Source organism: Harpia harpyja, chromosome 2, assembly GCF_026419915.1.
Source record: "Harpia harpyja isolate bHarHar1 chromosome 2, bHarHar1 primary haplotype, whole genome shotgun sequence".
NCBI classification, from domain to species: Eukaryota; Metazoa; Chordata; class Aves; order Accipitriformes; family Accipitridae; genus Harpia; species Harpia harpyja.
In genome coordinates, this window is record NC_068941.1 from 4687087 (window position 1) to 4708638 (window position 21552).

General features: G+C 41.0%; 1 protein-coding gene across 1 annotated transcript in view; it reads right to left on the reverse strand.

Annotated features, from left to right (window-relative positions):
* NDST4 (N-deacetylase and N-sulfotransferase 4) overlaps positions 1-21552 on the reverse strand; it is a 101621-nt gene that overhangs the window by 44925 nt on the left and 35144 nt on the right. Inside the window, exons 3-4 of the mRNA XM_052813955.1 lie at positions 9734-9821; positions 4594-4748 (exon numbers count right to left, since the gene is read on the reverse strand). Of these exons, the coding sequence (XP_052669915.1) occupies positions 4594-4748; positions 9734-9821 (243 nt within the window). The remainder of the gene's footprint in view (positions 1-4593; positions 4749-9733; positions 9822-21552) is intronic.

The following is a 21552-nucleotide window of genomic DNA, read 5'->3' on the forward strand; positions in this document are numbered from 1 at the left end:
TCCGGGATTGATAGGGGCACGGGAGAAGCCAGCTTTTCACCAGTCGTACATAGGAGTCTCCCAGATATCACCATGACTCCTGCTCTAAGCATGCTTCTCTCTGTAGTGGACTACCAAGAGGCGGAGATGAGGTTGGGATTTAAGATCTTAAGTTTCTGAGGATGTGAAATGAAGAAAGGCAGTCCAGCACTGAGGAAGTTAGACATGACTAGGAAACGCATAGGCTCTGCATGTGTGTGGTACTAAATAAAGCCGAGAAATTAGAGGCAGTCTTAGAGATGCGCTGTCAAAGCACACTCCTGATATGGACAAAAGCACTAATGAAGATGGACTATTTTGGAAGGACCTTGAAGTTAGGCAGAATAAATCTCATCCTGTCTGCACAAGACAATGTTATCATATGTATGCAGACCGTTTACAGAACAGTTTTAGAGGCAATGTCTAGTAGGCATCTCTCCTTCCCAACATTAACTACAGATATTAATAATGGGACAAATTAGACTCTCTTTTCATCACATGTAGATACTTTGCCTTTGATATGTGGTCACTGGTCTTCATGTTCTTGGTATTTAATTGGTATATTAAAAGCTCATGGTTTCTTTGTGGTTTGGGCAGCTCAAAAGTTTTAGGCAGAGGAAGTGCTAATGTGCAGCTGTAGTTGGTTTATAAACAGGCGATTGAAGCCAAGGAGTGTTAGGCAGGCTCTGAATTGATTTGTTTGTTTTGTATATGTGTCTCTCACTTCATATCAGATCACAGCTACCTTTTTACAGTCGATCGTAGTTTTTGCCCTATCTCTACCGTGCTCACAAATGCATGTGCTCACAAATGAGCACAGAAGATAATCACTGAGCAAACAAATCAAGGGACAAAATAGAGCTACAGGCTTTGACTTAAATATATTTTTCTTGTTTTTGTCAGATAAGGATGTACAAAAGGTGGGGGGGAGGAACGATATCTTGTGATTAGAGGATGGCAGTGAAAACTTGGTTCGTTTTATTTTTGGAATATGTATTATCAGACTTCTGCTTGCACAATTTGTTTACCTCTTTGTGTATCAATTGCATTGCCTATAAAGAAGGAGAATAATACTTGAGATATCATCAGTTTGTAAAATTTAATCCAAGGCTTAATCCATTAGTGTCTTTAATGGATTTTGGGATCTTCTGATAGAAAAAAAAAACCCCACAAAATATGATTAAGTCAAACCCAACTGATAATCAAAATAAATGTCATTTGCCATTTCCTTAGCCAGGCTCTGAAGCATACCATCCATATTTACGTAAAGAAGACAACACTGGGATAGCAAAGTTCTGGGTAGTCTGCAACTTACTTTACCAGAGTTAAATCTCTGGCTCTTGTTCCTCGGAGGTAGAGGATATCGGGAGTGCTTGAGAAGAGGTTTGGCAGGGAGGGCTGTGGGAATGGGGCTATGGATGGAGGCAGCTGTGGGGCCCAAGGCTCAGGCATGTGTGGACAAGGATTTTGCCAGGCAAAGCTTCCCAGGCTGCCTGCCAGATCCAGAGCAGTGGGGCAATAACATTTATGAAAGATGTGAGAAATTCTCTTCCTCTCACCGACTAGGCATGAAACAGTAGAAATGATACATATCTCAGTGACACATAAAATATAATAATTTGGAGGGCTGTTGTTAAAGGCAGTCTCCTGATTCACAAGCAATTCATATGTAAGGGAATCCTTTAAACACTGTTGATTTTACTAAGCCCCAGGTAGAGAGGTATACATATCCGCGCTGAAATCAAGGCAGTTAGATACCTAATTAGCAATTAGTTGTATGTATACAAAACTGTTTAGATATCCTATTTCTACATCTGCTTTGTGATACAGCCATTTGAGGCAGGCTGCAATTGTAAGCCCCCACTTTATAGAGCATCATATGAGATGTGGATATATCAGAGTAAAACAGAACGAGCTCTTATTTAGCTGCCAGCTGTAACACCTGTATTTCTTGCCTGCGTTCAGTAGACTGTATGTGTACGTGAGCTCCTGCAAACCAAAGATTATGCATACAGTGTAAGTACAAGAGCCAATAAAAATTATGCTTGTGTACATTTATAGCTCCATGCAATAATATCCATGAAATACTGTTTCAGGTGCACTGCCTTGTGTTTATTAAGCTTGACTTTAATCCACAATACTCAAGAGAAGGACATTCCTTTCATGAAACCTTTTCCCTAGTGAAAACGTCAGTCCCAAGCCTGATACTCACTTCATGGAGAAACAGCTGACTGTGATGGGATTTGTGTGCAGGTTTCCAGACAGTGTGATCTGATTTAGCTTTCTTCTAAAATGATAAAACCAGGAGGAGCCAACAGGTCTTAATGAACAGAATTTTTGTGGTGGTATTTGGGATCTTAAAGCAACTTTGTTCTTCTCAGGCATAATGATGGGCTCTCCCATCTTGAAGACCCCATTGCCTTCCTACCCATGTTTAAAAAATGAATGAAGAAATACCACAGTAGGTGAAGAATGAATGTGATGATACTTCCAAATAATTACTGCAGCTTTCTTTACAGAAGCTGACACAAAGTGTCATCTCTACTTGAAGCTTAAAATGGGAAATGCGAGAGAAAATGGCATCAGCATCAAGCTGTGTTCCCCTGAGTATAATACTAAATAAAGACATTAAAGCACAAATAAAACATGTATAACATCGAGCAGATTTTCTACGTGTTGCTCTAGATCTCTAATTTAAATTTGGATCCACACTGTGAAGTCAAAGAATAATGAAAAGGGGTTTGCTTTATCTTTGGAGGACTTATAGAAATGCAGCTGCAGAACAGGGAGTTTCTTTCCAAAAATAAGACATGATGCTGAGGATGAGAAAGCAGGAGAGGATACAAAACTACTCTGAAGTCATGGCTGGGACCTCTCTGATAGCTATCAGGAAGGTTGTCATATCAGGAAGATAAATTTCTCCCACAGAGAGGATTTCACAGGAAGCCTTTTGAAAAGAAATGTTCTCATAAGTAAATTGTACAGCTCATATAGATTCAAGGTTAAGAGGTTGGTACAACCCCTGTCCAAATGTTAGCAGGAAATAAAACTGTAATAACAGCAGCCTTTCACTGACATCAGCTCCTTATTTATAGGCACCCTAAGGAGTCTCTACACTTCAGTAATGATAGGGACATGGGCTTTATCTTTCTGTAGTTGAAGTTGAAAACAGATTCTATTACAAGCCCTGTTTTCAGGCCATGCTATAGATTTTACTCCTAAAGGTTGTTCGACCTAGAGGACTTCACGTTTCCTGAAAATACTAGGAGAATTTCCCCATAGGTTTAAAGATGAACGGACCATGTATTTTTGAGATACAGATTATTTAAAAAAATTACTCTTGCATTTAAAATCTCAACTATATTTGGGTCTCTGGGCCAGGCTACACAAAAGGCACACACAGGCCATGCCAGGAATGAAGGCTGACAGTAAAGCAGAACTGCAGAAAGGAAAAGAAGTCATTCAACATGCTTCTGTACTAACACCCTGCCAAGCAGGAGATGGGAAGCGGCGAAGTCTGGCAAGAAGAGTTAACAGTTAAGCCATTTTTAATGAATTTTCTTTAAAGGTTGTTAGGAAAATATTTTTGTAAACAAGGGAATAAATTGCTTCCAACTGCTTGTTCAGGCATCTGCCTCTGCCCGTTCCCTGATGCTCCTTGGCTCACGTGAGGGCTGGGAGGAAGGGGCAGCTGCTGGCTGGCCTTTTGGAGCTGCGAAGGGCTGAGATTTGCGTTCCCTGAGCAGCAGAGAAAGCCCCACTGTGTCACTCTGCTCTTTTGAGTGGCTTTGGTTGCTTGGCATTTCTATGCCTTGCCAAAGACCACACAGCGTCTTTTCCAAAGTGAGCATTTACAGAATTCAGGTTGTCTTTGTCATGCTCAATAAGCAAGTAGAGTTACCCTGAAAGGACTCTAAATGGTTTTCCACCTGACCTTGGAGAACAAGTACTCTGAGCTCTGGACAATGCTAGGAGGATAGCTCTTGTAAGTTAACAACAAAAATGAGCAAAAATGAACCATCATTATCTATAAATATTAGCAACAGGTCGGCTGTGTAAAAAGCATATTTTCAAGCAGGTCATCTTTAAAAAGCACAGTGAAATCCAGCAGCTTCACTTATTTGCTTCATTAACTTCAAGATTTCTCACAAACCATACACAACATTTAGGGTTCACTGCAACTTTCTCCCTCCCCTATTGAGGATGTTCGCACCAGACTTCAGGAAGCTGATAACCTGTGTATAAACCCCTTCCTAAAGCTTAAAAGGCCAGCTGATATCTGCTGAGATTTCACTGCTTCTGGTCCCTGTGGTCTCCCAAGGTTGCTTGGGTGCAGGGCTACTACCTCTCCAGAAAGCCCGTGTCAGAGAAAAAGGCTAAGACAAAATTCAGCCCAGATTTGAGTGGCAGAAAGGCTTTTTTGGGGCTGAGTTTCCAATCTTGCTGCCTTATTTGCATTTCTATGTAAATATATATATATATATGTATAATATAGATAAACAGAAAAACAGCTTGGAAAGCATAGCTATAATACGCAAAGGTATCCTAGTGAACCTTTTGGTAACTTTTACTCACTATTGCAAATTCTTTGTTGAGGATCATCTGCTCCACCAGTGACGACTCATTGTGGAAGAGGTGAGGCTGCATATGACTCCACATATGGGGAAACCACCAAAACTCATCCACAGATCTCAACAGCAGGTCATCACCTTCATCTTCCTCTTCAGTCCCTTCAAAAGAAAGAAAGAAAGAAAAAAAAAAAAGGTAATAGAAAACCAACAGTAGAAAATGCCTATAATTGTTTTTGCAAACACAGAAGAGGCTGCCATAAAACCTGATGTCCCTGGCCTGGATGTCATGCTGTGCTGCAGACAGGCTCTACCATATCACAAAAAGAGTGAGGTGAATTACCATGGGTGGTAGCTATCCCTTTCTATTCCTGGCACAGTGTTAACTGACAGTAATTCGAACAAGAATTCGTTTTCATGGGCTGATTGTTGTGCTATGTAATGCACTAGGAGTATTTAGAAGTTCAGGCTCCCCATAAGGGTGGAGATTGGATGGACTTGTACCCACCAGCTTTGGGCCTGCCAGGCACTGCACTGTTGTAGCTGGTCAAAGCGGCATCACGGAAAGCTGTGTGCCAGTCTTGCCAACACCACCCCCCCGTTGTAGCTACCTCATTATTAGCCTCAGTAAATTGAAATCTGATAATCTCTGGTAAAGTGTGAAACCAGTTTGCAATAGTCTCAAAATATAATTAGGTGGAAAACATGAAGCTGTAATGGCTAAGGGGTTCCAAATGTTTCCTATGGTTCAGTATTTAATTTCTGCCAGGTTCAATCTTGAAGTAAAAACAATAAAAACTCCTGCGTTAGCGAAGAGTATCTGCTTCAGGCAGAAGCAAGGATGTGTGGTTATAACAAAGAAAACCTTCCATTTGAGAAATGGTACAATGCTGCTTCCACCATCTGCAGACATATGTCTGCAGTGCTTTTGCAAATTGGAAAGACAAAGTTACATGTCAGTAACTTCACTTTCAAATTACTCAACAACATTCGGTTTATTAGCAGCCTTCCTTCTTGTTCCTTTACCGTTTAAGTGCTTTTATTTAGCTTCAGTCAAAGAAATAATTGTCAAAATCAGTCTACTGATGCAAACATAGATATCTTATCTTCTTACAAGCCTTTCAATATTTTGCAAAACTCATTGCAAGAAAATGCTCCGTGGATGTCACTGTTTACTTTTGTGGCATGACGCAGGAACATACAGAGATGGCTGTTCAGTGCGTGCACTTCAGCTCTTTATTTTTATTTTTCATTTCTGCAGTGTTTTTTGAAGAATGCTACTACACAAGGAGAGCATTACTTTGAAACTTTTTCCTGGTGTCACTGAATCACTTTACTCCCCTCTTTGCAGCACTCTGCAAGTTCTAAGAAAGTTGCTCCCGCTGATGGGAGTGTTGCTGGAAGAAGAAAACAACCTTGTTTTCTAGGTAATTCCGTGTTGAAAAGAAAGGACCGATGGCTGCTCCTTCATGCAGAACTTCTGCATACTGCATCTGTCGAATGACCGCTCTCTTGTTTTTTGGGGCGTGTGGTTCACTTGCAGTCACCCAGGCACGTGCAAGGGAAATGTGATCGGGAGAGGAAACTTAACATAGGCTTTCAAAACAGGACAGAATAGAAAGGGATAGGAGTTTGTGAAACCATTGAAGATCTCTTTGGTAACCCAGAGGTAGAAAACTGAAGGTGGGGATGAGAAGGAAAAAAAATGGTTATTTGAAATATATAAAGAACTACAATCGTTTGATATAAGATTTAGGTCAAAGTATAATTTAGTGCCTTATTAACATTTGAAGTAGAGTATGGTTCTTGAAATAATTTCATTATTAAAAACCATATTTTAAAGTCCTATTTTTTCCTACTAACTTCTTTGTAAATTTAGATACAACTAATCAAACTTTGCACTTTTTTTAACATAACAAAAATAAAACAAGATAAAGCAGTTTAAACGAACAACCCCACCCTGTAATGGCAGAGCTGAAACAGAAAGGTTGCAAGTTTAACATTTGGTGGTGGTGTTGCTTTTGAGGATAATTTTCTTTACAAGCCTTTAAAAAGAGTGCTGCTTGATTTTATAAATTCTTAAGTAGCATTTTTCCCAAAAAATCTTATGCAAAGGTTTAATGGAGTGTTTGGTGAGTGTTTATATTGTTTAAATATTTTTGCCCGATCCTTTATTCAGAGTATTGGAGGCAAAACAAGGAATTCTGAGGTTTTAATTTCTTGTACAATCAACATTCTTTATGTAACTTTCTCTCTTTAAAATTAATGTGAAATCTGAAAAATGCAGTAGACCTACAATCAAGGAGGTGAACGTATATCTGTTTTGAGATGCAGCATGCACTTTACCCAGGTAAGTCATAATTCAAAGTTTGTTTGTGCATAATAAATAATCCCATATTTTAAAACTACAACCATAACTTAGAGGTCTCTTGAGCTCAAAACTCAAACTAGGTTTGAAGTTGCTCTCAATAATCTTATAAATCTTAAATGCAAATCCTGAGAACATCTTAATTTCTATTGCCACAGCATGAACAAAGTGGAAGCGTTTGCTAAAACTGCATAACTAATAGGGTCTAGTAATTTTTTTTGCTAATAATGTTATGTCTACAGTGCATAGTTTACCAGTGCCACAGAAGGGAATGGTGGTGGTGGTGAGATGATGAGCAGTGAGGCTGATGTGTCAGCTATTGTACTTGTGCGCAGGCATACCAACTAGAATTGGTATTCGTAGTACAGATGTCAGCAACATCTTTTGATGAAAATGTATAACTGTTTAATCTGCCAACACATTCCCACGCTCATCTCCCTCCTGTAGTTTTAAAATGATCCAAGTTTTGGAAAGGAGAGCAAAATCACACATTAAGGAAGTCAATAAGGCACAGCAGTTGCAGTGCGCTAATAAAACATGTTGAATATCTGACACTAAAAGCCTTTCTGGGTAAACAAGCCACATTTACAGTAATTAAAGAATACCTTTCCATGTTTTATTTATAATGAGTCAGTAAAGCGTATATTGCATGGAGAATACTTTGAGACCTTTCCACTAAGCTGATATGACAAAACGCTACCACCAACCTGTAAATGAAGTGTTCACTTAAAAACTCAGACACATCGCTGAGTACAGGCAGCGGCAAGTCCCTTAATGGAGGCAATGACATGCTTCAACTCATTAAGTAGTTCTGTGCTATTTTTGTAAGCCTTGAGAGCCTTAGGAGGACAGGCACACATGCGCGTTCTCCTATTTTCTCTCTCTACAGCAGCAGCAAATCTGAAATTGGTCAGCATTATATCAGCTGGGCAAGAAAACCTGTGACAACAATATGGAGGCCATTGGGATGAATGAAATAAAAATGTATTGGCAGGTAAGGGGTTTGATTTTTGTAGAAAGGCTGCATGTTTTGTGCCAGCCACTGTTCGGTACATCAGAGTATTTATAATAAATTATCTCTTTCTCCACCTCCTCCCCTCCTTGAATTACCTTTCTCTGCAGTGGACACCAGAATGACTGATATCAGCTTTACTCTGTAGATGGCCACAACCAGCAGCATCCTACTTCAGAGTGGCTCAGAGCCTTGGGCTATTTTTCTTTATTTTGCTGTATTACGTGTGTGTCCAATTAATCTCCAGAAGGAATAACTACACAGGCAGCTCAAGATGAAGTGAGGAGAATACTGAAGTTCTGTCTCCGAAGTTGCTCTCTAATCACAGGTCTGCCACTGGCTTGTTATATGACTCCAGGCAAGTAATTCCATCTCTCTCTCCCTCTCATTTTTCTCCGGCTCTCCAGCCTATATCTTTAGCCTGTAAGGTTTCCTGGGCAGCAGTTGCTTAGCGTTATGTGCTTGCATGAGGGGAAACTGGCCCGGACTTTGAAAGTGACAGTGATACAAATACATAATTTTGATTGCCTTCCCTCTACTCATCCCTCAAATGCTTCTTCATTTCCCCTTCTCCCAGGGACCTCTGTCCTCTCCTAATGGGTGGTGAGACGGACACGTAAGATCTGGGTAAGCCCATCTGTCTGGTGTTCAAATACCAGCAATGAAAAGGGGAGTACTGCTATGCCTACGCTGAAAGGGGTGACCTGCCTTACTCCACAGCTACTTCATGGCCCGTGACAGCCGGGACTGCGTCGTTCCTAGCTTTAAAACTCACCCTTCCATCCTCTTGCTGCTGTAATGCCTCCTCTGCTCCAGATAAGCTTCTCGGCTTCCCTAGCATCACTCGGTGAGCGTCACTAAATGTGGCTGAATGGGTTGACAGCTGAGGATTTTGGAGCTGGTCTTCAAAGGTGGGAAGGGTATGGGCTTTGGAAAGGAGAAGGACAGGAGGTGTCTCCTTTGAAGTGAGTTGCTGAATATGTCTTTTTTTTAGCCTTAGCGGTACTAGGGAGCAGCATGGCTCAGTGGCAGCAGAGGGAAGCCTGAGTGGAGGTGCAGCAAAGTGTTAAGGAGAAGGCAAAGGAGGAGGGGAAAAAAAAAAAAAAAAAAAAAAGGGGCATTGTGTTGTGGACAAATGGAGCAAAAGAGAGAAAGAGTCAGGAGGAGGAGGAGGAGCAGATGTAAAAATGCCTAATCTTCCACAGAAACACAGTGCAAGTGTGCAACTTGTTACTGCACAGAGTGTGAAAGCAGTAGGGTTTCAATACAAATTTCTTTTCATCTTGTTTTCCTTTTATCATCCCTCCTGATTTGCAGACCACTAAGGCAGATTATTTTTACAGTCATAACAAAATCTTGTGCATCCCGTTCAAACACTTCTGCCTCTTCAGAGGTTGTAAGCCATGATTTTTCCAGTCTTTTATATTTCATCATACCTATCATAGTGGAAAAACCTTAGTACGTCTTCTGTGAAATTATAGATCACTTAGCAGCTACTTTGCCTCCTTTCTAACCTTAAGATTTACTACCACACATCTTTCAGAAAAGCACCAAGGGCATCTACATGTTCCCGAGAAGCTCATCCGTAGCGTACCTTTGCCCCTTTAGATGCTGAATTAGACACTGGATGCTAAAATGGTGGAGCATGTATTTCCCACTGCTCCACTGAGTCAACGTGTTACTGAAAAAGGGCATGTTTAAAGCTAGGTTTAAGATCCTGTCACCTATTTAACTGCAGCTACCTGAGAGCATGAAGTTCCTTCTTACCTGTGTGGTAAAATTTTCCTGAAAATCCAAGGTTGAAGGTAAAATTTGCAACCTGAGTGCGCAGTAAATTTTGAGTCTCTAGTAAAGCCTGAAATAAATAAGAAATTAACATGCATTTAGAAAAATGAATATTAATTTTTGGAATGCCTCATTTTAAAAGTTGTGTCCATCTGAGGAGATACAAAAAAGAAGATCCTGTTAAATATTTCACGTTTTATTTCGGGCTCATGCTTTTTTATAAGACTATTACAGTGAACTTAATTTGTTCCATCAGAGTTTGATGGTCTAGCAATGGTAGTAATAGTACCTAAGTAAGTGATGGTTCTGTAATTTGGAATACTTTGTTTGCAGTGATGTGTGTCAGGGCTCGAATCCAGCCATTCAGAGGCAGCAATATCCTAAATCACTAAGTCACCCACGCTTTGGGTTATTAATGGGGCTTGATGAGATGTGCTTAAAACCCAAAGTAAAATTAGGAATACTACTTGCCATCCAGATGTGGAGGCATTGGGATTTACTTACCTGCAGAAACATTTTTGATTGTGTCTGAATACCAAATTCAGGCTTAAGTGTGAATGAGCAAAACTCCAGTTTTGCCCTATGGTAGAAGTAGTGTCCATGTCAGAAATTAAACCCCTGTTTATTTTTATTCTCTCCTCCAAGCAAAAGATAAGACCAATCTAAATGAAATGGAGGAAAAGGGTAATGCTTATAAAAGAAATAGGTGTAGTCTTGGTCACCTATCCGTTTTTTCTTGGACATATTTCCAGCCACTAGAGAAAGAAAAAAGATGGTTCAGCCTGCATGAGCTATCTACATCTACTGTTAGTTGTTAACTCTGCCCTGCTTCTAAAGATAGTCCTCGCTGCACAGATACCTGTCCACTTTCAATCACCAGCCCATGTAATTTGGACGTGCTACATATGTGAAATGGGTAGTGCGTTTATCTCCCTATTGGTCTTGCCAATGTTGAATGGGTTACAAGCTCTATTTTCATCAATTTTCTGTCTCTCCATTATGTGGCTCTTGAGAACTTTTCCCATTATCTATTAATAACATTTCTATTGATCGAATGTTCATGTTCTTGCACAGTTCAAAGACAAAATGAATGCAGTGTTTTACATGCAGTCCAAGTCCAGCTAATGTTTCTTTTCATTTGAAAAAATTACTTTTTTTATGGTCATTAGTAATTTCACTTAACATTACAGGAAAATAGTTTCACCTTTTTGCTCAACCCACTGGTCTCATTTAAAAAACAACAACAACAACAAGCAGCTCTACTTGTGACCATAAACCAAAAGTATCGCCGGTCCAGCGTAAATGATGAAACCAGGTTTTAAGCAGCTGAGATGCAGACCGATGGCCTGTGGAATCCTAGTCCAGAGCAAAGCTGAACTAAGCAGGTCAGGTTTCTGTGGTCTCACGATGTCATATTTCCTTTGCCCTGCAATGGGTCGGGAGGTGCTGTCAGCTACTGTCAGCATTTGCTGTAGGACATTAACTTCTTAAAGTTACTGACTCCCTCCTAATTACACCGATATTTGGGCATCGTGCGTGTTGGAGCGCAAGCCTCTTCGGAAGCATCATTTGCTAACAGCCGTCTTCTAAAGAGGCATCATTCGGATGCCAGGCAGCTCGGGAGTGGAATACAGAAGATTGTCAGACAGTGTGCATCTGCCTTCGTTTTCGAAATAGAAACATTTATTGGGTGTTAAGGAAGATGTAAAACAAAGATAGTGGTTATCGGCTACAAGAGTTACCAAGCAAATTCCTTTCCTCGCTAAAGGAAATAAAGCAGTCTAATGACAGTAAATCTTGTGCTTTAGCAGTAAATATTAAGATAGCAGTATGATTTCCAGCCTACCTTGCCAGACATTTAATAAGTTGGTTATTTCAATCCTGTGACAATTTCACATGTGGGACTATATTTACATAATAGATAACAACTAAATGTTCACTAAAATGTAAAACCTTAGAGATCAACACCACTGTTAGCTAAGACGTTGAGGAAAATCCCCGGTTGGTAAAAACCGACACTAAATTGACACCAGTAAAGTCACAAGCATAGACTATCTCTAGATAGACACGAGCTATCTAGAGCATTTTATATATGTTGAGAAAGACTGATGGGCTGAGCAAAATCAATTCAATTTTCCTTTGAGGAAAGAACATCTTGAGAAATGATTATCACTTAACATAGAGCGTAAGAAGGTACAGGAAACAAACATCATTATATCACTTCAGTTTTTCCCTCTGATTTCCCCTCACACTCATGTCTCAATAAGATGACAGCACTGCAGGATAGGCAGAAGCCTTCCAGCCCAGTGAGGTCTCATTAAAAACACAGAGCGAGGATTAAGATGTAAATCCTGTAACCTGCAGCGTGTCAAGCATTTTTCTCTGTCTAAAGGGCAAATCTGTCACTCAAACTGGATTTGGCTTGGTCCTAAAGACTTTTTTAAATTGCAATTTCCATATATGCATATTAATTTATATAATATGCAGCTAAACTTCATTTTCGTGACCCCACCTAATTTTAACACTAAGAAGATATTGTCAGCTAAGTCAGTCCAAACTTATTTTGTCACTACTTGCCTGTTTGTAGAGGTGGGGTTAACGTTTTCCACATCATTAATATAAAAACCCAATTTCTGTTTAGGTGATTAGGGCCCGCCTTCCCTATTTTTAATAAATATATATTCAAAGAAAATTGCCAATGACTCGTACTGCCTTCACTGGTAATTTTGCACGGTAAATAAGGAGAACTTTTGTCTCCCGTAGATACAGACCTTAACAGCAGGCAGCATAGAGAAGTGCCGTGGCAGAAGGGCAGACAACTTTCTTCCGTCGCCCTTCTCGCACTCTCCTGGGTGGGTGAACCCCTGCGTGTTTGCCCATTTGTGAGGACAGCTGCAAACGCTGCTGCTCGGGCAGTCCTCCTATTTTATCTATTTTATGTCGAAGGGTTTTGCAGGATGGAGAAGGGCTATTGAATTTTAACAGCTGGAGATCCTACCCGAGGCCAGGTGCAAACACAGCTATTTCACGCTCTGCCTGGTTCTGCCATGGTGTCCCCAGCTTCTCTTGGCAACCCTCCTTCCCTGTGGGCTTACCTGTCCCTGTCCCATCCCCGTCCCCATTGCATGCTGACCTCGGGACTTTGCTGCCTTCACTGGGGGAGAAATGGTAGGCACTGCCCACAACTTCAGCAGAAGGCAAATTCATACAGAGGAATGTGGATTAAAAAAAAAAAAAGCATGACAAATCTTGTTTTGTAGAGAAGATTTTTCTCCTGGATATTTCATCTGACCACAGTATTTAAGTTCTATCTGCCAGTGTGTGTCTTTTCCTCAGAGTCAGTGGGATTACCTTTTTTTTTCCTCTGAGTACTGGGGCTTAAAAGAGCTGTAAGTGGAGGAAATCTACTTGCATGTGAAAATACAATCAGCATTCCCCATCGAACTCATAGGGGTGTGGTAAAGCAACAGCTGGAACCCAGTGTTGTTTTCTTTTTGGACAGTTAAATAGATGATGCTAAATAACTATCGTTCTCCAAGGAAAGAACCGTGGAGCACACCTGCACATGGACAAACAGGCATGCCTCATTGCCAGGCTAAGCAAGTGCGCTGGTTTTTTTGTTTGTTTGTTTGGGTTTTTTTGTTTTAAGCTAATCCAAGCTGGTCTTTCAAATACAAATTTCAAATTTCCAATATTTGCCTGGAATCTCTCAGAACTCCCAGGTTTCATTTTATTGATTCTTTGCTTTGTCAGTGAGGCTTCTCTCTGTGACATCCACAAGATACAGTTTCTTCTTTATATTGCATTTACATTCAGCAGTCTTTTACATTAATCCATATAATTACCTTTTGTAGATTTGAAGCTGCTGTGTCTTTATTCTTTGTAATTGGTGCATCTATTAAGAAGAAGTGATATTTTCCTGCTATGTCCTTGTTAATTATAACTCTATCCTCCATTTACATAATAAACTTTTTGGGGCAATTTCTGCAGTAACATTTCATGCCTAATAGGAAGTAATTTGCTTTCCTTTATTAAGTACATTAAAACTTCATGCCCCAGACATCATTGACTGTAAACATTTGATTCTGCTCAAATTTAATGCACCAAGGCATTTTGCTCTGCCATATTAGGTTTATTTATGTGCTATGTTCTGGATTGTTAGCTGCTAATGAGACTTCGGCTCTTACTGCTCTAAGGCCTGAACACTAACCTCATTTTAATGAGTTCATTATTTGCTGCCTTCTGAATGGAAGACAACAAATTTTCCTTTTAATTAAAGGTCAAAACACCTCTGGCTAAGGAATGCGTAGAGGTTATCAAATCCTTAGAGAAGGTAAAAGAATGACTTTTTCTGATTTTGATGCCAAGCATGGGCAGGCCAGGCTGAGGTAGAAGGTGTTTCTCTGGGGACCAAAACTCCAAATCCAAGCTAAGTGATAACAACGTTAAAACGTGGTACTAGTCTTCCCAAGACATTGGAAAAAAAAAAACCCAAACCTGAAAGTCAGCCAAAGTAATTAAAGAGGCTTTACTCCTAACCCAAAGGTCTGTGTGGATCAATAAAACTGCTAAAGCATGAGCCCTTCTTTGCATGTGCAATGATTTATAGGGTGCAGAGGGCAGATGCCAGATTAATTGAGCCAACAAAAACTAATATTTCTTATCGGGGAAAGTGAGGCAAACGTGATCAAGCTGTTTGTAGTGAGACAGAGGTATATGCAACCGTGTGTTTGTGTGTGTGCAAATGCACGTAAAGGGGATTGGTGATACCTTTCTTTGAAAATACAGAGGGGAAACGTTAGTCAAACTAAAAAAGGATTAATTACAGGAATTAATACACAGATCCTTGTCCTTCATCTAGCATTTTATACCTGGTCACCATCTTAAAGGCAGGCTCACAAACATTGGTTCGTGTGCCTCTTTCGAGAAGCTGCTCACATCGCAGGTAATAGTGTTAAAGACAGGAGGGGTATTTGGGAAAGAAGAGACTGGTGTCTATGAGAACAGCTAGTGAAAACTTAAACTCTGGTTTTTGAGGAAAATCCTAACAGTTTGTGAAACATAGACATTGTTTAGCATGAAAACAAATTGTCAAAATGTCCTTATAACAGCTCTAAACATTATTTCTGCAAAACTGAACCAAATTCCTGACTTTTGCAGGTGTTTCAGGGACCTTCCCAGAAGTTGCTGAACATGCCTGAGAGCATCAGGAGAAGCCTAGGAGGGACCCAAGGTTTGCAAGACTCAACATTGCGCCGATGTGGAACAGGAAGCCCAACGTTTTATTTGGGGTCCTGGTCATATATGTGGCCTTCCAGAGGCAATATTGCGAATGTGAATTTTGGGAACCATCAAAAACTCAAGGTCTTGGAGGTTCCTGTCTCTGTGGCAGGGATCTCTGTAGTCACGGTGCCCAGGGTCCCTAGCCTCTACTACTACTACTACTACTACTATTACTCCTCCTCCTCCTCCTCCTCCTCCTCCTCCAGTAGGTAGAGCTGCCCAAGGAAACACAATCCCAAGTTGCTACATAGCCTGCCCATGAGGACTGCACAATGTGGAGGGCGGATGAGAAAGGATAATAGTTCTTCACACAGTTTGGAAGGAGATCAAGGGAAGAAGGGGAAGTTAGATATTTCTGCTTTTCAGTGTATCTATAATTTGCTGTCATCATGAATTATTTTATTTCCACAGATTCATTTTAGGAAGCGCTTCTGGTGCGGGAGGATGTACCAGTGTCTGGCATCCCAGGGTTACATGGCCAAGGTTACGTTGCCCCATCACCATCTGAGGGATATGACTGAGAATCTTGTCAAAAATGGGCTAACTTGCCATTACTCAAAGTCATACATTTGGGAATGGATCCTAGTGCTGGGTAGTGATTCCACTGTTGCAGGTGGTTTTTTTTCTTTCGTGTGTGTGTGCATAAAATATATATATGCTCACTATATGCATATTACTATTTTTTTATATGTATTGTAGATGTAAAATATGTGCAAATATATAAATGTAGACATTCTTTACATTAAAGCTTTCTATACGTGATTTTTATATACACTGCCTAGTAAACAGGATTTTTGCTTGGGACAGGTTGCCCAGAGAGAGGCTGGGGAATCCTTGCCCTTTGAGATATGATCTGATCTAACTTTGAAGTTACCTTTGCTTTGAGCAGGGGCTTAGACTAGATCACCTCCAGAAATTCCTTCCAACCAAAATTATTTTAAGATTTGATGAAAATTTTCCCTGTATTTTCCACTTCAAGATGGTTTTCTCAGGCTTCTATGGTACATACTTATTGTTAATAGCAAGAAGTCTTTTAATGCATTTATTCATTTTTGTCCCTAACATCTGTCCTTAATGCTTTTGCAGTTATATAGCCCTGAGGTTCATTCCCAAGCTGTTCTGTACAGCAGTTTCCTGGTGGTCTGTGGAAAGTTGGAGGACTACAAAGTACTAGTTTTGCTCTTGATTTCCAGCTGAAAATCTGTAGAGAAAAAAAGCAAAGAATACTTTCTGCAATGTTTCTTTCCACTGCAAGCAGCTGCTGTCAGGATGTGATTTTTGATTGCCTCTTCCCACTCTTGCTCCCTCCCTGAAATCTATGCTAGGAAAAAAATCTGACAATGCCTGATGTGGTCTTGGCAATCTTCAAAGCCAATGCAGTCTTCATAGGACTACCATGAGATAGTAATAATCACAGTAACCATCATAAGGACGGTGTGAAATGGCTAGTCACTGTTCTTCTGATAGGAAAACTGAATTTAAAAAAAAGCGATGCCTAGCCTGACATCACTGACAGGGTCACTGCAAGACCAGGACTGCAGGTTCCTTAGTTTCAGCTTTTGGTTTGGAGCACAGATTTCTGCCGTAAGGGGGACAATCAAACCGGCTGTAGCTGCCCTTCTTGAAACACATTTCAGTGAAGAATTTATAAATCCAGTGAAGCTGAGTCATTGATTTCTGTGGGGTGAGGATTTCGGCCTACTTCACATGCTTATAACAGAATTTTAACAGAAAATTCTTTGATAGTATAGTGTAGGAATTATAAAGAATTCACATTATTGACTTACTGGCTAGATTTTGAAAGGAGTTTAGGGGCTAAAGTTAGTCAAATCCTTAATGGGATTTTGAAATCACTCATACTATTTACCCTATGCCAAAACTGATTTGAATAGCTGTTAACCAGGTCCCGGATCAATGGACGACTGTCAACCCTCGCAGATTTACATTCCCTCTTAAGACACGTTTCACCCAGCGCATTATACAAACGGCGTAATACCCAGTGCTGGCTGCAGACCGCTCGCCACACCCAGCAGGGCAAGCAGGGCTTTGGCCGTTGCCCTGCCTTCCTGAGATATGGGACTTCACTTCTTTTTGTATTTATTTCGGTGAAGTACTATGCTAATCTATAGTGCCATATAAATAATTAATAGGAAGGTCTCTGATGGTGCTGAACACAGCCAGCTCTGTCTGCAGATCTATTTTTTATTATAGAGCTATTACTTGAGTCTGTTCAGCATTTCCCTTGAGTAGCTGTCTTAGTGTGAGGTCTGAGAGGATATGTGGGTTTATTTGAAGCGAGAAAAAAGTCATGTTTTGCACTCATATGTAATATGTTTATTGCAAACAGAAGAATTTATTTTTCCTTTATGAGTGGAATACCCAATTTATCAGATCTACTTCTGCTGCGATTTCGTAACTCTGTCCTAAAGTCAGAATACTGTCAGGAGTCTAACTGCATTTAATTCAGCACAGAGGAATGCATCTGTTCCAGTAAAAGTTCAGCCAGATTTAGCTGAATGAGATGAATGGGGGGATATTGCACCAAATTTACTAGCTACTCATGACTAACTGGCTAATAATATCACTTGAGAACTCAGAGGGTGGTTTTTGGTTAAGTATTATAGGGGAGATGATGCTACGATAGTGACATAGATATCCCGGCAGTGAGAGAGCACCTTGGCCAACTGCACATGCGTGGGTGCGGGCAAAGAAATAGCCATGGCAATTGTTCAGTCTCTCTTCTTGGAAGAAGGAATCATAGCTATCCATCTTGTACTTGTTAGAAGATCTAACAACTAAAAGCTCAAATGAAGAGCAAGGGGACAGTCTATCAGGGCAAAAAGTATAAATTAAAAATAAAGAGCATTAATCAAAAGCAGGGTCTATTTTAACCAGGACCACATAGATAAGTAAATGCAATTGCTTCCAATTCTCCAGCATTACCTGGCTGGGGAAGGTCAAAGGCATTAGGCAGGGCAGTGAGCAGCCACAGAACCTGCTTCTGGTACCATTGGAGCAGGGTATCGCCGCAGTGGTTACCCGCTGGCCGTGATTGCTCTTCTGTGTCCGTGTTAACCGCTGAAAAGATTTACGGCCTATTTGGGAAATCACTGAGGGTCTTTAATATAAATCACTACTGATTCTGAAGGATTTTTTAGGAATACTAACCAAATCTGCTGACAAATCCTGGAAAGGGAAAAACCAGCACATGCCCAAGGTGAGAACGGGCAGTTGATTCCCCGTGGCAGCGGGACAGCCTGCTGGCTCTAGCCCTGCTGCTGACCAAGCTCCCTCCCTGCAGGTTGCGTGCAGCAGGGACAGAAGCCGGTGGCTCTTTCAGCAGGGCAGTGAAAGGGCTTAGAGCTTATTTCTTATCAACTCTGATTTTTCAAAAGCTTAAGCATTTTCAGCAAAAGAAGTCTCTCGAAGAAAGGCTATTCAGGCTTCGGAATCGGGAGGAGGTAATCTGCCAGCTGTAGATGAAGGATTTTCGGTCCAGTTTTTAAAACAAACAACACGATCAGGAATGCTTAGTCTAATTTATATAGCTCTCGCATCTTCTCCCAGGCCACCTGCCCACTCAACAGAAAACTGTGGTAAGTATTTTGCTCTCCGAATGAGATTACAAGTCAGGTACGGTGTCCTTGCAAGGGCATGGCCCCTTCTTCCTTGTTTGTAATGTGACAGCAATATCAGCATTTGAGCCAGAATTTAGCAGCTGTAGTAATAGCTCAGCTTTCTGGGAAGGAACTGAAGAATCTACGTAGTGTCCATCAACCTTTCCCCCTCCTGTTGTTGCAGACCATGCTGGAAAATATGCTGAAATGTGAGATTTCCCTACTATCTCTCTCTCCTAATCTGTTCAGCTGCAATGGTTTTGTTGCCTCCAAGCAGAGTCAGTAAAGGCGGCCCCTCATTAAGAGATGCTCCTCTGAGAAAAAGGTTGAGTCTGCAACTTTCTCTGCTGGTTCCTTCTCCGTCTTGGACATAATGGTTTATTTGTCTTGTGTCTGGATCTACCTCTGAACTGGGGTCCCATACTCTCCCCCCCATCTCCAGGATGCTGCCCCATTGCTAAGCTGGTTTCTCCTGGTTTCTCACCCAATGCAGGCTTCAAATGACAGTTTGGAGAAGGGGCTGGTCCCTGTTTCCCCCAGCATGGAGGCAGCCAGCCCCACTGCGTGGCGTGCCGTGAGAGCCTTTCCCCTGCCAAGGCAAACGCCCCAACCCTTCACAGAGATGAAGGCTGTTTCTCTTTGCAGTCTGATAATTTTGCAGGCTGCTGCCTGGGGAGCACCAAGTACAGCCTTATGCTGTTTTCTGCTGTTTTCTACTCCTGTCAGAGGCTGTGTGGTCTCTAAAGAGCAAAAAGCCCCAGCTCCTTTGCTCCCTACGGCTGCAGTTCTGCTTGGCCGGAACAAGGAAAGAAGAGATGCTTCTTGCATCTCGCCCTGTATCCACATCTATGTGAAGCAGGCGGGGTTTGGCTGTCTGTAATTCTGTTGGAGTGCTCGCGTGAGAGAGGCTAGAAAGGCAGAGGCAGAACCATCACCCAGGTCTGTTCAGTCACCAAAAAAACCCCCTAAAATAAGTAATGAACGGGAAAAGCATCTCGAGGCTTTAAAGGGACAACGTCAAGATTTAAAATAGTATGTTAATAAAAAATTCATGTTCAGCGATCGTGATCCTGTTGCAGTAAACTCTACTGGTGTCAGTCATTGTGCTGCATATCACTAATAGTAAAATACAGAGACTGGTATTTAAAATTCCTCTCACGTAATGTTTGGGCCATGCCAAAAAAAGATCAAAGTCTCCCCTTCTTTGGTACAATACAAATATATAGTAAAGGACAAGTAACATTAACAACTGCATTTTCTTTTAGTTGTATATGCTATCTTTCTTCCTTTTGTTTCTTGTTTGTTCAGAATTGCTTCTTTAAGCAAAAAAAATCCCCAACTACACAACCCCCCCAACCTGTTATAGGTGGGCACTCGGTTGTTATAAATTATTTAACGGCTGGACTAATGGAGGCTACCTTCTTTATCTTCTTTAATTTATGGATTTGGATGTACTAAGGTTTAATCAGAGTGGTTTTCTGCTCCTTTACTGCCCTTGGAAATCATTTACTTGGGTAACCTTGTCATAAAAATAAAAATTCCTTAAAATTCTCATCATGGACATTTATCTCAAAATTCTGAACTGCTACCAGCAATCTCAAATTTCTACTTCAAATTTATTGCTTAAAAACTAACTGATGTATACGTTTTGTGGTGCAATTAAGCTTTTTTTTAAACACACATTCAATCATAAAGGAGAGATTGGAACAGAGGTGATATATTAAAAATTCAGGTCTGTCCTTCGGTTTTCAGAATGGGCGTGTTTGGGTGATGATGGATATAACTAGTGGCTTTAAGAGGGTACCTCCATATGTTTAAATGAAGAGCTTCTAAAGCTTTTGGCCTGGGAGGGGGAACAAGGAAACCACAGCAGTTACTAATTCCTCTGTTCCTGCTGTCAGTGGTAAAAAATGGGAACGTCCAAAATATCCAAATGCAGAAGGACAGAGCAGAAACATGGCTCTCCACAGCATTTTCTTGTCTGTAAGCAGATATATTTAAACCCATATACTCAGTGTGCAGACTTTTCCAATTTTGTTGTCTTTCTTAGCATTAGTTGCTATTTTTCTTTATGACCCCTTCTAAAGTATGTAATGGGAATCTCAAATCATTCATTCAGATGATTTCTATATACCTTTCACATCACTTCTAGCACCTATACACCAGCTGTGTCTGTGGTCTGTTATTTTTTTCCCATTTGCAAGTCTGTCCATTGCCCACCCTCCCTGTAAAAATCAGAAACCAGGGAGTCTAAGTTAATGGCATACCGAGAAGCATCTTAGAATCATTTAGGTTGGAGAAGACCCTTAAGATCATCGAGTCCAACCATTAACCGAATGCTGCCAAGTCCACCTCTAAACCATGTCCCTAAATGCCACATCTACACGTCTTTCAAATACCTCCGGGGACGGTGACTCAACCACGTCCCTGGGCAGCACAGAGTGGCTGCCGGGGCAGGCACAGCACTTCTGCCTTCTGCTAGCAACTACACAACCCCAAGTCCCTGTGGACTCCATAAACACCGATGGTTGTGCTGAGGTGCCCCCAGAAGCTTTGGAGATATGTGGAAGCAAGAAGACAGATGGCAGTCGTTGTCCTTTCCCTGACTAGCCTTGCCTATCTCTTTCACTATGCAGGGGGGAGAGGAAGGTAGATCCTGAACAGGTAGAAAAAGTCACACTTAGTTGTACTGTAAGTGAGAGCGTACCTTGCAGCAAAGTGATAAAACCGTTTTCTGGCATTCTTTTTGGGCAAAGTAGAAAATGCCTTAAGATTGAGAAAGGGCTGTCTTTTAAATTATTGTGGAATATTTCTCAACCGAGTTACAGGTAACGTACCCGTACCACACAGTCTCCTTTGCGTTTACTTCCAATGATCTAGGAACGCTTCCGTTTTACAGAA